We start from the raw sequence: 15,356 nt of genomic DNA, 5'->3' as shown, positions 1-15,356 counted from the left end.
AAACAGTAGCAAAAAGCAAAGATAATTTTTTCATGATTAGCAGTTCACTTGTGTTTGGATAATATGGATCCATAGTATACTCAGCTCTCAAATCCTGTCAGTGGTTGGAGGCCTCCCACCCCGGTGCATTAGCCAGCCACCTCTCCTTCTCGAAGCAAGGTACAGTAAAGGTAGAACAGCTTCACAACTATGATCAGGATGAGGGATTAATTAATTATAACTCTTCAAGAGATTTCTCATAAGGGGATTGAAGGCAGGTCTGAAGTTGTGAGTGAAGACCTTAGGGCAGTGATTGCAAATTTCTCCCAGATAACAACTACAGTTAGTCCTGTGGCCTGTTATCAGGAGGCACTTTCAGAGCAAAAGAGCAAGAAGTGCTTCTTCACATGACATGAATCTGACTGTGAAATTGGACGGAAGAAGTTGGCATTGTCTCAAAAAGTGACAGGACAAATTCGTTAAAGAAAAGTTCTTCAGGGCTATTAAGCACAAAAATCCTGTTTTGATTTACAAATACCCTAATTTTCATGGAGAATTAGGAAATGCTTTGGGACTATGTTTACCTGCTGTTCACCATTCCCTAAACTGTGGAGAACATGTGTACTGGAGACAGGACCTTGGGCTAACCAAAGATTTTCTTTGACATAGGACAGGCAGATTTTTATATTGGACATATCTGAAGGGATTTTGGAGTCACATGGCTTCCTATGAAAAGATGCATAACAATTCTCACAATCTAGCTTGCTGTTCCTTGTGACGTTTTTCCCAACAATTGCAGGTCAGTTGGAAAGCTCTATAATAGGTTGGTTGTAAATCTGGACTTTCAGTAAGATGTATTTGAGCTGCATAGAATGTGCTGGAGTTCTCTAGGACAGAGTAGCCAGGGAAGAGGTAATTGACCTGGCAGGGCATGCTGGTGGTAGTCCAGCAAGCCTGTCTGCTTGGGTCTTTCAGCATCCCATACTGGTCCAGGCTGGGAGATGTTGCCAGAACTCCCAGGTTCAAGGGAAGCATGTGGGCCCCTGGGGTGATGAGCAGCACAGTCACCCTTGCCACTTGTGGTGCAGGTCCATGCCGCTGTCCAGAAAGAGACATTCCCTTGCTTTCCCACATCAAAAGGATGGATTCCTTCTTCTCTGTAGTGTGTGGGTCCTTCTCTGATTGCAGAATAAGAAACTGGCTCTACAAGTATTTTTTCATACAAAACCTTTATTTTTCATGCTCTCGTTTGCATCAGTGAAACTCGGAGGTTTAAGACCTACTTTTTTTCCTAGCTTTGAGCCCTGTGTTCATAGTCCAAATGTGACCAAATTAAATCCATATTTCTACGCTGCCATATTATGTGGCTTTCCACCAAGATAAACTTATTTCAGTGACTACCAATATGTATTTATTTGTGCAGCCACAAAAGCATTATTCATCCTTTTGTTCTTCATATAAGTGTAAATGGTGACTTGCCAAATAATTGAGCCTTTAATTTGTAGATAAGATTGTGATGTATTATTCAGATTGTGTATTGATGGGTCCTTAGCTATTAATTTTACAGGATGATTTTATTAAAAAAATAGAGGTTTTTTTTCCTCCTTATTTAATATGATGTTACAAAGTACAGCAGGTACTGGAGTAAATCAAGCAAGTGAAAAGCAGTACTATGTTTGACAGTGTTGATCAGGTCTCTGAAAAACAAACCAAATTAAAGTTGAAATGTGAATAATTTCAAATGAGAATTTCTTTTTCCTTACAGATTGAAAATTAGATTCTGGTTTTGTTCTCACTATAATTTTATTTTAATGAAAAATATTAATTATATTTAAATATTAAGTTTTTCCTACGTTTTCAGTCTGTAGAAATAATAGTGTAAGGAGAGAGAGAGCCTTAGGCAAACAGGGCCACCAGTCAAGCTTCTCTACCAGTCTGTAGATATAAACATCTTGGAGTTCAGGTATGTTTTGAGCCTGATATGGATGATCAACACTGTATAGTTATCAGGCATCAGTGCAACTTGAACAGTAGTTGAGTTTACATGATAGAAAATGATGATAACATATCTATGCATTGATGGGCAGAAGGGAGCCCCCAGGGCTCAGAGCTATACATGCTGATAAGAGTGTTTAGGTTGGAAACCTACAAACTTCTAGACTTGTGACTGATACAGTGTCAGGCAGAGCTGCAGCAAGGCCTTCAGGAGACTAAGTTGCTCCCTCCTCCTTCCCCAGTCTCCTTCCAGTTGCTGCTGTGTTTGGCAGCTGATCGTCCTGAGAGGCAGCAGGGCTTGCCAGGGCTTGGACAAAGCTTCTATCTCTGCAGACACCCTGTGGAGTAGTTTTGGTTGGAAGAACATGAATCCATGACCCTCTGGACCTCAGAATTGTTTCCAAGGTCCCACTTCTCATAGATCTGGGAGCAATTTTCCCCTACTTTGCTAAAGAATGATGTGTCCTTGTCCATGAGTATCTGAGTAACTCCTGCCTATCATGACTCTGCCTGAAGAATTTGTGTGTATTTTGAAGGCTTGAGGGTTTTGTTCTGGATTAAGGGGATGTGCCCTTGGAAGGCCTGGTCTGTCAGACCATCCAGGTGTTGCTCATTGAATTCTCCTCCCACTGGAGTAAAAATGCTTCTTCTGTCTATGGTAAGGATGGCCATACATGTACTTCTGGGTGGCATTGTATGAGGTGGGAACTCTCTGCTGCATGGTGAGAACCTCAGAAGAACTGGATGCAGCCTGGCCCGTGGTAAGCTCAGCACCCTGAAATCCCACTGGTTCCTCACAACTTACTGCAGTTGTGGCCTTAAGGTTCTTTGAAATAAGTTGAAGATCCAGGAAAACAGTTACTATGCAAGTAATCAGCCTGTTTGGTGTCTTAAGATCTCAAATGTGGCTCTTATAAGGAGAGTTTAAAGAAATGTAACTGAGAAATATGAAAATACATAACAATCAGATAAAAATGAGTTTTGTGATTTTTTGGCATTATACCAAAATAAGCCTCTTGCTCAAAACAGAGTTTGATGTCAGTGTTTGAGCCTTCTAATTTGAACACCTATTTGGCCTTTTAATAATGCAGGGGACACAAAAATACCCCTTCATGCCTCTGGTTGCTCAATTTGGCTGGGGTTTCCCATTACCTTCTTTCCCAGACTATTTATAGAATAGCAATTAAGATTAATGTATAGCTGCTCACATTTAGTTCCTGGCTCAGCTGGGTTTTGAGCCACTCCCAGCAAGAGCTGAATGACTGAGATATTTAATGTCCATGAGAACTCCTGCTGAAATCAGCTGGAGTCATCTGTCATAGATAGATAAGTGTGTATCTTGAAAACAAATAGACATTTTTTATTTCTTTTCCCCATTGTTAAATGAAATTTTGAGGCTGAAGCCAAACAGAACATACTTCTCAGTCAATATACGGAAATATGTTTTCAGTTTTTCCCAGTCTGTCCTTGCCATTGAATGGGAAATTTATCAAATAAATAGAAGGGAGCTCATTATGTGCATAGATTCCTAACACAGTATTTTGAGGGGAAATATCCATACAATTCAAGCATTTTACTTACTTTACTTCATAACATCAAGTTGTTATGAAGTGAGGAAATACAATGATTGGTTTGTGAGGTTTTCTTTATTGTCTGCAAGCTTTTGTGGCTTGTGTATATGAGCTAAGATATGACTGGTATCAGTAAAAACTGTAGGCATGATCTGAGGGCTGCATGTGCCACTTCAAGGAACATCCTCTAGCAATAAGTGTACAACACCAACCTTCTTTCGTGATGGTGTTCCCTGTGATACTCCTGTGCTGCACTTTGTGTAGCTGGCTGATAGATCCAGGTTATTGGCACAATCTCTGACCATAGGATGTTACTTGCTGACCTTGTGTCAGAGGATATGGATGGGATGGTGCTTACAAAAGCAACCAACCAAAATAAATTGAACTCAAGCAGTGTTCAATCCTGTTTTGCAAGCAATTAAATAAGAATGAATATGATGATATGGTTTTGTCAGACCTCATCACATCTGGGAGACCTGTAGGCACCAGCCTGTTAAGCCAGACTTCTTGCTCTGGTAAGGAAGAGCAGAACTGTGCCAAAGGGAAGGGTCCCACGGCTTAGATTATTATCTGAGTTAGATTCAAGTCTGGGTGCATGTGACTGCTCAGAAATTGCAAAACCTCATTTCTTAAAGGATACTATGACAGGGTGTTCAAGTCCACAAGGAGCTCTGATTTTCAACTGCAGTGTCCCCTGTACTAGATTCTGGTAAAATAACTGCCTGTGTTCCTCATAAAGCTAACCACTAGAAGTACTCCAAATGCAGAAAATAAATATGGCTTAGTTTACAACAGGTTTCTATATATCCTGACACCAAGCTGGCTGAAAAGATTTAATGACTTTAGTTCTCCCATGTACATGCACATCTACAATACTACAACTTTAATATTTCAAACATTCATTCTTTTCCAGAGGTTCTTTTTCTCACTTGGAATAAACCTCCTGACTTCCACTGAGTCAAGGCCCTGAGAACAATTTTTCTTTTCATTGCACAAGGCAGTTTCTTTTCCACAACTAGTTATATCAGATGATGCAGGGATCCTATAGGGAGAAAAGGAGTGTGGTCTTTTAATTTAATAGTTCACTACCATGATATATGCACTGAATTAAAAGGTGCTAAAATAATGGTGTACAATAGTACATATTTTTATTCTTATTAGCTTTAAGATGTTTTATTGTTGGGTTTTTTTCAATGTAACACACATATGTGTGAACATAGTTACTAATTGCTGATAGCACATCATGACCTGAATAAAAAGGCTTTTGTGGTAACTTAGAGTAAGACAGTAACTGTAACTTTGGTTAATTAACACAAGCACTAGCTCTCGAACTATATCCCATGCTCTTCTCTGTTACACAGATTTACTCCTCCAACTAACAGGCCTTTGGCACCACTGCAGTGTTCACAAACCTGTGCATGACCTGATTGATTTCTAGCTGCTTCAGCTGTTTCCCAGTTTGTGGAGTCATCTCCACCCTGTAGGAAAAACCAGCATAATTCCCCAACATTTCAATCAAGCTAAGAAAATGCATGCCTTTCACTTCTTTTCAGGGCCCTCAGAGGATCTCTTGATCTTGAGATTTCAATTGTACAAGGAACAAAACCATATCTTTTACTGATGCAAACATAAATTAAACTTTGGGTTTAATATAGTTTGAGTAGTCATACAATCCTTGGTCTGGTTGGTTGCAGTGGAGAAGAAGATATTACAATAGCAAGATGATAGCATTTGCTGAGCTTGTCAAGTCACCTGGTCAGATTTGAACCTCTCATCTGTGGTGATAGAAAAAATAATGCAAAGAGGAAATTCTCCCTTCACAGCCACTGGTAACAGAATGGGGTGGGGCAAACTTATTCCCAGCAAAGAATAAAAGCAATCTCCTTTGTATGGAATAAAGAAATTGGGAGCAGTACCTAGTTCCTGTGGAATTTTCCTTGGGAGCTCTGACAAGTGTTTTATCTTGCCCACTGTTGGAAGACCCAAGAATTGCCCAATTTCCTTGGGAAATAGCACAACCAGTGCTATACCTAAACTTTGCTTTGGTCAAGGTCTCAGCAGTGACTTTGCTACAGGATGTGTGGGCCGTGGTTTAGGAACTCTAACCAGGCAAAATACAGTTTATATGCTTTATCTTCCCAGTTTAGGACCTGGAAGGAGAGATGCTGGCTGTAAGAGACTTGGAGCAAAGTCCTCTTAGCAGAGGATGCTAAGGCATCAGAAGAGTCCATGGCAAATTCTGTCTTTTTGTGCTCAGTGTTTTGTAGACTAGATTGGAGGGCGAAATTGTTTCTGTTTCCTTAAGGATAGCTTTGGATAAGGGCAAGTAAGATGAGGAGCAGAGGGAAGTGAAAGGGGAAGGCTGCTTCTCTGACTGAACAAGGCTGTTGAAATGTTACCTTGAAGGGGGTTTTTTTTGGTGGTTATTGCTGAGAAGGTTGAGTAACTGCAAGCTGTACTCTGTTGTCATGTGTTAGCCTGGCTGCTTTGAATATAATTTATAACTTCTTTGTCCTTTTTTAACCTGCTTCTTCTGGAGCTGGGGGGCGTGGGAAGAACCTGACATGACTCCAGGTATTGTGACACAGAAAGCTATGCCTTTACCATGTACTTACGATTAGTCAGGAAGAGATGATCTGGAGAAGTTCAGAGAAACACAGGAATGACTAGGGGGCTTCCTGGACTGACTTATGAGGAAAAAATTGGGAAAGTTGCTGCTGTACATCTGTACAGTTCTGCCAAATGATTAATGGGGAATGTGATGATAACATACAACTAATTGAGGCTTGTACATGCCAAAGCGAGGGGAATTACTTTGGTGTTGTATGAGGATGAGTAATGAACACATACCACTGCATTGAAGGTGGCTCTGTGAAGTACCCAGAGCAACAGCAGCTGCTTGATGGTGAAATAGAATTGCATTAGAAATTGTTTTTAGGAATATTGTTTCAGGAATAATACTAAAAACCTGCTATCACCTGGTTATGCAGCTTAAGTTGTCTCACAAAGAAAACCATATCTTTGCAGGGATTCTTCTTCATTGTTTAAGATGATTTAAACCTAGCTACTAAATACTGCCTTGCTTCATAAATTATTAAAAGTAAACTGAAAGAAACTGCAGTGGAGGGAAAGTGAACTGGGCGATTCCAGAAGACTTTCATGTCCATATTTTTACACATTCTTATTAAAAACCTAGTGAAAATGTTTCTGTTGTATGATGTGATTTTCAACAGTAAATGCTGTGGAATGAATTGAAATAGACAGTTTGGTGTCATATGTCTGGTTTGAAAGGCCATAGGTAGTCTCTGAGGTTTTACAGAAAATTGTCTTTTCAAAACTTCAAGTTAAGATTGACAACTTCCATTTGGAATTGTGAAGTTTATGTGCCTGTTTGTAACAGCTACTGAATAAAATAATAGGCCAGGAAATTGAAATCCCAGGTTTCTGCTGAAACTTTAAGATCTCTATGGCAGGTAACTGAAAGATCTACCAAACAAAAAATGAATTTCCCAGAAGTAGTCTTGCTTAAGAGTCCTTGCAGCAAGGCAGGCTGGGATACCTCATGGAGCCACAGAATGCCTGTAGTTAAGCACAATTTGGCTCAGGTATGGTATTCATTAACACTGTTTCTCTACAGTGGACTAAAAATACTTTAGCAATATTAAGGATAAACATGAAATACATTATTTACATGAAGGGTTACTAGCTGACTATCAGATGTTATTGGAGTTATACTCCAGTACCAAATTATTACTTAAAATAACAACAGCAATCCAAACACAGCTAAAATAAACCCACTAGACCCTAAACCAGCTAAATTATACTTATTAAAACATTTATGAACACTTACATACTGCTTATAAACATGTGCTCCATGAATAGTTATGATCAGGAAGCAACTACAGCGGAATTTGGAAAACTAGGTGTCAGCCTATTTTTCTTATTTTTTTCCCTCTAACATGTTTTTTTACCTTGTGGTCCTGGGTCCAACATATTTTACTCAAGACATTGCACTGAAGAGGAGAGTTGTATTGCTCCATCTCGAATATTCTCTGCTATTGAGGGGAAAGAACCCACAAAAACATTGCTTTTCCCCATAGCAAAGGAGGCTATTAGTGTGCCATGCTGCTTGAAAGAGCTCTGAAATTTTGAAACAGGTCATAACAAAAAAAACAATACCATGGTGCAAGAGCACAAATGTAATGACAGTGTGTTCTCTCAACCCTTCCTCATACTGTTCCCCTCTGGCTCTGGAAAAGAGGACAAAGGCATAGTCCATCCAGAAGGTATAACTTCCTGAAGGCAATAGCAATGTTTAGCTCCTATGCAGGGCTGGCGACTGTCAGAATTACTTAGTTTTCTGAAGCTGACAATATATAGTCTGAACAATGACACATTAGTATATCTGAATATTTAGAAAGGACTGGGTGCTCTGTAGCTGTTTGTCTTATTTTATGATGGGGTATTTGCACTCCATAGATGTCTTCTCTGAAGCTGATTTTGAGACTTCTGAGAGTCAATGAAGACAGGAGAATTTGATCAAGAGAAAAATGTAAATGAAAGATGAAACCATATTCACCCCATCATTAAAGAGCTACTGTGGTGCTCAGCAAAGTTGCAACAAGTACTCTTGCCAAAATCACAACTTAGTGCCTTGAATTTGGCTGGAGGTGGATTTCACCTTTGTTTTTGTCTGCTTCAGACTTAAAAGGCAAAAAGCCTGTCACAACAAAGAGACTGACTCTCTTGCTTGTTATTAAATGAAACACTTCCCCCAGCCCAGTGAAGAGTTGTGCAAAATCTGGACTTTGGTTAGAATCACTACCCTTCTGTGCAGGTCTGTGATTGCTCTCTTCGCTCTTGTGTAGAAGTTTCACCTTGGGCTTCTTAAGGCATGGTGAGAAAAATGAAGGGCCTATGAATCTGAGTCCCTTGTATGTGCCTTTTCTGGGGTGAAATTTCTTTTTCCTAAGGGTCTTCTGTGCCTGAAACATCCAGCCATTAACAATCACCTTTTTGAAAATGGGCTTGGGGTGGAAAAAACCTGACAAATTCCCAAGACAAGATCCCATCCAACCTCTTTTGGTCTTCTCAGCATCTAGTGTGATACCAAGGGCTGCACTTTTTTCCTTAGAAGCTTTCAGTAAAGATCTGCGTTGAATCAAGTTTTGTAGCTAGCACTGCTGTGTAGAGATGACTGTTGAATAAAATGACTGATTTCAGTAGATTCCTTCCTGAGTAACATTACGGATAGTGATGGGTGACTTATGCCATCTTGTGAGTGATTTGGAAGGTAAGATGATAGAAAATTTCAGGCTTCATCAGATCTGGTTGGTGAAAATTTGGGTTAATTAATCTGATTGGAAAATAACAATCAAAACACTGCTCTGCTGGCATGCGTCCACTGAGATACAAGAGTAAAATACTTTGCCTCCACTATAAAGGAGAATGGGCAGAGTATTATTGTATTATCCTGCTGCATGGACTCTATGTAACATATGCAAGTTGCTAGCTACAGATCACTTTTGCAACTTCTTCTGTGACTTCATGGCAGCCAATAGTTTCTGAAGTGCACAAACTTCTGCTTAAACGTCTCCTTATTAATTTGGTCTTATTCCTCTAAGGAGAAGTTTCTGCAGTTCTGCTCCTCACCAGGTTAAATTTGAAGAGATTTAGGAAATGGATTAGGACTACCATTATTCATGTAACCATTTTAATCACTATCTGCCATAGTGGGGGCAGGATATGGAGAAGCTGCCCAAAATATTTGATGAAAATATTTTGATTGTAAGGTATGATTTTTTTCACTTTAAAGCAAGTTAAAACATTCAAAGCCGGAAAGAGATGAAACAGTTATAGGGCAGAAAAAAGTCTCAGGAATGAAATATATTTATTTGGAAAGCCAAATCTCTCTTCAAAAAAGCACTTAAAACCAGAGCCCAGTCTGAATCTGAATTCTTGTGAAATTATGCTTAGGCTGGTGTTTCCACCAAGTGTTCGAAGAAATTGCAGAGGGGTTGCAGCAGTCAGCAGCAGATGTCTTCAGGTCCTCTTACATGTTGATGAAGAGACTTGCTTTGCTCCCTGTTTCAGCCATGCTCTATGTGCTGTTGACCTGATTTTTGCTTGTGCAGCATGTAAAAATCTCTCAAGTATCACAAACTGCACCCATCCAACAACCATGTTGTGGGTGATGCAGACACTAGTAAGGCTGAAAGTACAGGGCACCAAAGTGCTGGCTTGCTGCTGATGTGTCAAATATCACAAGCCAAAGGGCTTTGTCTCTCTTCTGTCATCCTGATTTATTAGACGTTAAAAAAGACAAAGTACCCAGACATAAAAACATCGCTGTTTTGGGAAGGTCTGTGAAATGGTTAATGCGCTTGTTCCACACAAAAATGTAAAGTGTCGGTTCTCTGATTACCTGCTGCTGGAAAGTGTTTGGACAGGTGCTGTGTTTCAGCAGCCGTCTGTCACAGCTGACAGCTCGGATTTATGGCTGTGCACCAGGGCCGGCAGTCCTCCTTGGCCGAGTCCCGGGCGGGGGCTGCGCGCTTGTCCCTCCCGCCGCCCGGCGGGGCTGCGACTGGCGCCTCTGCCGCGTGCCGGGGCGAGGTGACAGCACCCACACAGGTGACAGCACCCACACAGGTGGCTTTTTCCTTCCCATCCCCTCATTTGCTCCGAAACGCCGGCGTGGTCTGAGCAGTAGCGCGAATGGGGCAATTTCCACCCAAAGGTCAACAGGGGGAAATTCGCCTCTTGCCTCATCTTCGGAGGATGATGCTGAAGCCGGAGGAGGCGGAGAGGAGCCCACCTTTCAGCAAGTGAAAGTTCCACAGCTCCGCCACCGAGCGGGCTCCGGACAGCAGGCGACACCTGCTCCCCACTCCCTTTGCCCCGCACTGGGGACTGCCCAAATCCTCATCTCGACCTTCGGCAATCCAGTCAAAGATGAAGAAAGAACCGAGAGGACACAGATATCCCTAACACTGCAGTGCAGATGTGCATTTCTCGGCATATCCAAAAATCGAGTTTCATAGAAGACAAATAAAGAATAGAATACTTATTAACAAGGCACATCTCGAACTCTGTGGGCTTTTTTTTTTTCTTTCCTTTTTTAATGTACTTATTTTCTAAAAGTAAAAAGCCCAGTGTCATCCTGTTAAATGTACACTTACTCACAAGTCACCCCGACTCACACTTAAATACATCAGATTAAAATACACACTTGAGGCGGTAATAAAAAATTCCATTTTGCATCAAGATGCTTTTAACATACCCTGAAATATGACCTCTACCGATCAACAAAAGCAAAAGATACTAGGAGTTGCGTGCTGACAGGTCATGTGGACTCCCAAAGAAAAGTGATGGTAAACTACAAGCCAGAGGAAAGAGCAGATTATAGAAGGGTAGATTAATATTTGCACAGAGCCTTGAAGGCAGAACGATGTCGAAAGAGTGTGTATGTGTGTATGCGTGTGTGTACATAAAAACCAATTCCTTCAAGGGTTGGATTACTTCATACATTAGTCACTAATCTCTCGCAATGTTCTGATGGATGTTATGGTCTGAACTAAACACACCGTGAAATCTGCTTGAGCTGTATTGAAATAAGTCAGTGTTTTCGGCCACAGATTGTTCTGTTTGAAGCTTTCCTTTCACAACACACCTTTTGCTATTCAGAACAATTTTTCCGAGCAGGGTAGAAGCTAGTCAGCAGCTGAACTTCGAGGCTGAGGGAAAGAGGTGGGAGAGAAACTCCAGAGTCCGAAATAAGTGTAATTAGAAAAAAGAACAGCCAGCGCCCAAAATTCTCCTTGTCATCGTTTGTTTAGGTAATCTGTGCTTACAGAAGGCTTGAAGGGGGAAAAAGCCTGCCGATTTTCATGCTTTTAAAAGTATTAATTAAAACAAACAACCGAACAAACGAACCCTGAATGATCATTTCAGCATTTGTATAAACTCTTCGAGTTCGGGGACGCCACCGATTTGTAATTCAGTAGCACAGGCAGTTAGCCCCCCAACCTTTCCTTCTCCCGAATCAGCCTGAAGGTTTCCTGATCACTTTTGACAATACAAATCAGCTTAACATAACGCTCGTCGGGAGAAGGAAACGCGTGAGAGCTTTTTATTACCAGCAGGTACTCCCTAGCCTTCACCCGCTGAGGATTTGCCCGCCGTAAGAGCCAGCGAGGATGCCTCACCAGAAGCAGCCAGAGCCCGGTAGTGCCAGCGACCTTCCTGAAGCGAGTTTTCCTTGGACCGAGAGTTGACAACATGATAACAGGATTACATGTCGTCTGCTGCCCTTCGTGGGGAAAAGCAAAAAAAAAAAAAGAGGGGAAGAATAAAAAGGCAGGCAGATGTATAGGATTTCCACATGCTGCCCCTACGTCGGGCAGCCTGCCTGCGAACCTCTCTGCCTGCAAATCAGCAGCATTTCTGCAGGGCTGAGCCCTGGCGGGAAAATCTGATTTGATTCGAGGAATTGCAGAGGACTTTCATACCTGGCGGCAACCCAAGAGGAGAACCTCTCTCATCTCCCGTGACCAAAATAAGGCACCGTGACCATAGGTGCCACCTCTACCCGCCGGCAGGGATGGGGATGAAAAGGCAGGCAGCCCGGCTGCCCCCGCAGCTCTAGCCAAGCTTCTCGGTCAAGATTATCCCACGACAGGCTTCCCTCCCTCACGCCAGCACAGACATCACGCTCTTCTCCTTATTACCGCCTTTATTTAGGGGGCAGCTTTTATTCGGGGGAAAGGAGAAAGGAAAAAAATGGAAAAACATGGTGGCCGAGCGTCAATAAAATGCACACGCACATATATTACATACAAACACAAAAATAAAATATGAAAAAAATTACTCTTTCCAGTAGTAGTGGTCTTGGCCATAAATGTAGAACGCCAGCCAGTACAGGAGACAACGATAATTCCTTGAGCCCTTTCCCCTCTCCCGCCCCCCCCCCCAATAATTAATTTTAAAAAGCTGCACTCTCTTTGTGTTAAAAACACTACTTTTATAAATAATTTAATATCCTCCCTTCCCACGAAATGCTAGTTGCCGGACAGGAGAAAAGGTTTCTTTTGGCACAGTGATGCATTGCTTCGCAGTACAGACCTACGGCTCCACAGCAGACCCCGGTCCCCACCCCTCCTCTCTCCCTGCTGCTCCCGGCAGACTCCCCCGGCTCCCTCCCTCCTCCCCGCCCTCCCAAGCGCACAGCGCATCCCCCAGCGGCAGCCACCGCGCCCCTCCGCGGGGCACCCCCGCTCTGCTGCCCAAGGCTTCGGTAGCAGGAGATGTGGGGACAAGAGAGGGGGATAGAAAGGAGGTGGCGAGGGACTGGCTGAAGTCAAGTAGTCTCAACGAACAGTAAGAAGCACTTGAGGCTCATGGCTATGTCCAAACCGACAGTTGTTTGACTTTTTTTCTTTTCTTTTTTCTTTTTCTTCTTTTTTTTTTTTTTTTTTTTTTTTTTTTGGTTTAAGTTAAACCCACTGTCATTTCGCTTAAGGCACAGTCACCGAGGCTTTTGCTTGGAGGCTGTGGTCGCCTCTGGAGTTAAAGTGCGGGATCCAGAGCCTCCTCCTTTCCCCCTCCACGCCTCCCCGGGCAGGTCCCTCGCAGGGGAGGAGGGGGGCTCCATTAAGCCAGGGGGGTCTCCACGGCGTACGGCTGGAACGAGGCCGAGCCCCCCGCCGCCGGCGGCAGCGGCCCGTAGAGCGGGGAGCCGGGCGGCGGCCCCCGCCCGCCCTTGGGGAGACCGGCGTGGAACAGCGGCGCCCGCGGCCGCTCCGCCAGCGGCGCCGGCTCCCCCGGGGCCAGCGCGGGCCGCCCGCCCCCCAGCCGCAGCGGCGACGGTTCTCCCAGCCCGTAGGCGCAGAGCTGCAGGAGGCTACCGCCGTAGAGCGCGGCGGCAGGCGGGGGCTGCGCGGCAGGTGGGTAGGGGAGCAGCGGGTAGGGGCCGGGCAGCAGGTGCGGGGGCGCGGGCGGCGCCGGCCACAGGAGGCGGGCGTGCGGTGCCGGCGGCGGCTGCGGGGCGGCGCGGGGTCCTGCCGGCCGCTGCAGGAGGCTCTCGATCGCGAAGGAGCTGGAGAACTTGGTGGTGCCGCCGCCCGCCGGCCTCGCCCCGCCGCCCCCCGCCGCTGCCTCCTTGGCGCCCGGCGCGCAGCGACAGGGCGAGGATGTGCAGCAGCAGCGCGGGGAAGCGCCGGGGGACGCGGCGCCCGCTCCGGCCGCTTCCTGCGGCGCTTGCGGCGGGGCGCCGGCGGCGGAGCGGGCGGGCTGCGGCGGCGGGGCGGCGCGGCTGAGGCGCTTGCGGCGGCGGCGGAAGACGCCGTCGGCGAAGGTGTACTCGCTGCTGGGGTTCAGCATCCAGTAGTTGTCCTTGCCCCAGGGCCGCGCCGGGTCGCGCAGCACCTTGACGAAGCAGTCGTTGAGGGAGAGATTGTGGCGCACCGAGTTGCGCCAGCCGGTGTAGGCGCCGCGAAAGAAGGGGAAGCGGCTCATCAGGTAGTCGTTGATCTCGGCCAGGGTCAGGCGGCCGCCGGCCGAGTCGCGGATGGCCATAGCGATCAGCGCGATGTAGGAGTAGGGCGGTTTCGGCCGCCGCGTGTAGGGTTTCCCCTTGGCGCTCTCGGCCGGCGGCGGCGGCTGCGGCGTGGGGGGAGGCGGCGGGGGATGCCCCGGCCGCCCGGCCCCGCCGCCCGGGCTGTTGGCCGCGCAGTCACCGTCCGAGCCCAGCTCGCTCTCGGCCGGAGCCGGGGAGAGCGAGCCGCTGCCTTCCTGGTCGCTGCCGGCGCTCAGCTTGTCCTCATAGTGCTGCGAGAACACCTCCAGCTTCATGGCGGCGGCGCCGCCGGCCCCCCCGCACCCCGCGGCTTCGCTGGGCGGGCGCGACCCCCGCCCCTCGGCGCGGCCTCAAGGGACAGCGAGGCGACCTGGGATCTTTCTGTCCCCTCGGCGGCTTGGACAGCTCCGCGGCGGCAGGCGAGAGCGGCAGGGCAGCGCGGCTCCGCGCCCGCCTCAGCCCGCCGGCCCGGGGTCGCTGGCAGGGCCCGGCCCCTTGCCGGCCGCTGGGCGCTGAGGACCGGCGGCGATGCCCTGCCGCCCTCGGGACCGGGCGATTCCTCCGGGCTTTCACCTCTTTCTCCCCCACTGGGGCGCTCGCTCTCCTTTCGCTCCTCTTTTTGTCCTTCCTGCTCTTTACTCTGGCCGCTCCATGGGGCCGAAGCAGAGGGGCGAGGTGGCCCCCGTGCGAGTAGAGGGCGGGCGGGCGGCTGCCGTAGCCGGCACTCCTGCGAGTCCGCCCGAGCTCGGTGCTCCTCGGGGGCGCTGCTGCTGGTACCGTTCGGCGCTCCCCGGGCGCGGCGAGAAGCTCTCGAGGGCCGTCGGGGTTACTCCGCTCTCTCCGGCTTCGAACCCCGTCAGTGCCGGGATGCCGGGCTGGCTCCTCGCTGCGAGGCGGGCAGCAGACGGGTTATTAGGGTTATTAGTGTTATTGTCATTATCTCTCCCTTCCCCTGTGGTTCTGCGTCTCTCCACCACTTTCAGACCAGCCCATTATAACGCCGGCGAGAGGCGGAGCCAGGACAAAGATCTGAAAGGGTGGTGGGTGGAGAAGCAAGGTAGCAAAGGTGGGTATGCCCTAATAAGCCGTCTCAGAGCCGTAATTAGCCAAGATGACAGCGAGGTCTTGTTGGAAAGTTATTTTACGAAACTTGTTTGTATTTTCTCCTGCCAGGTCCCTCCCCTTCCCGGGTATTTCGAACGAAGCCGCAGTTCGGCGAGACTAAGCAGAGCCGG

At 46.5% G+C, this 15,356-nt stretch overlaps 1 protein-coding gene across 1 annotated transcript; it reads right to left on the bottom strand.

The window, feature by feature from the left end:
• Positions 1–12,261: 12,261 nt before the first annotated feature.
• On the bottom strand, positions 12,262–15,224 carry FOXQ1 (forkhead box Q1). The gene has a single exon (XM_085052021.1). The coding sequence runs from the start codon at positions 14,394–14,396 to the stop codon at positions 13,197–13,199; it is 1,200 nt and encodes a 399-aa protein (XP_084908147.1). The 5' UTR covers positions 14,397–15,224; the 3' UTR covers positions 12,262–13,196.
• Between the last annotated feature and the right edge of the window lie 132 nt (positions 15,225–15,356).

The sequence above is a fragment of the Lichenostomus cassidix genome, chromosome 2 (assembly GCF_008360975.1).
Source record: "Lichenostomus cassidix isolate B80296 chromosome 2, HeHo_3.0, whole genome shotgun sequence".
NCBI lineage: Eukaryota > Metazoa > Chordata > Aves > Passeriformes > Meliphagidae > Lichenostomus > Lichenostomus cassidix.
This window is presented reverse-complemented; position numbering and strand designations above follow the sequence as displayed.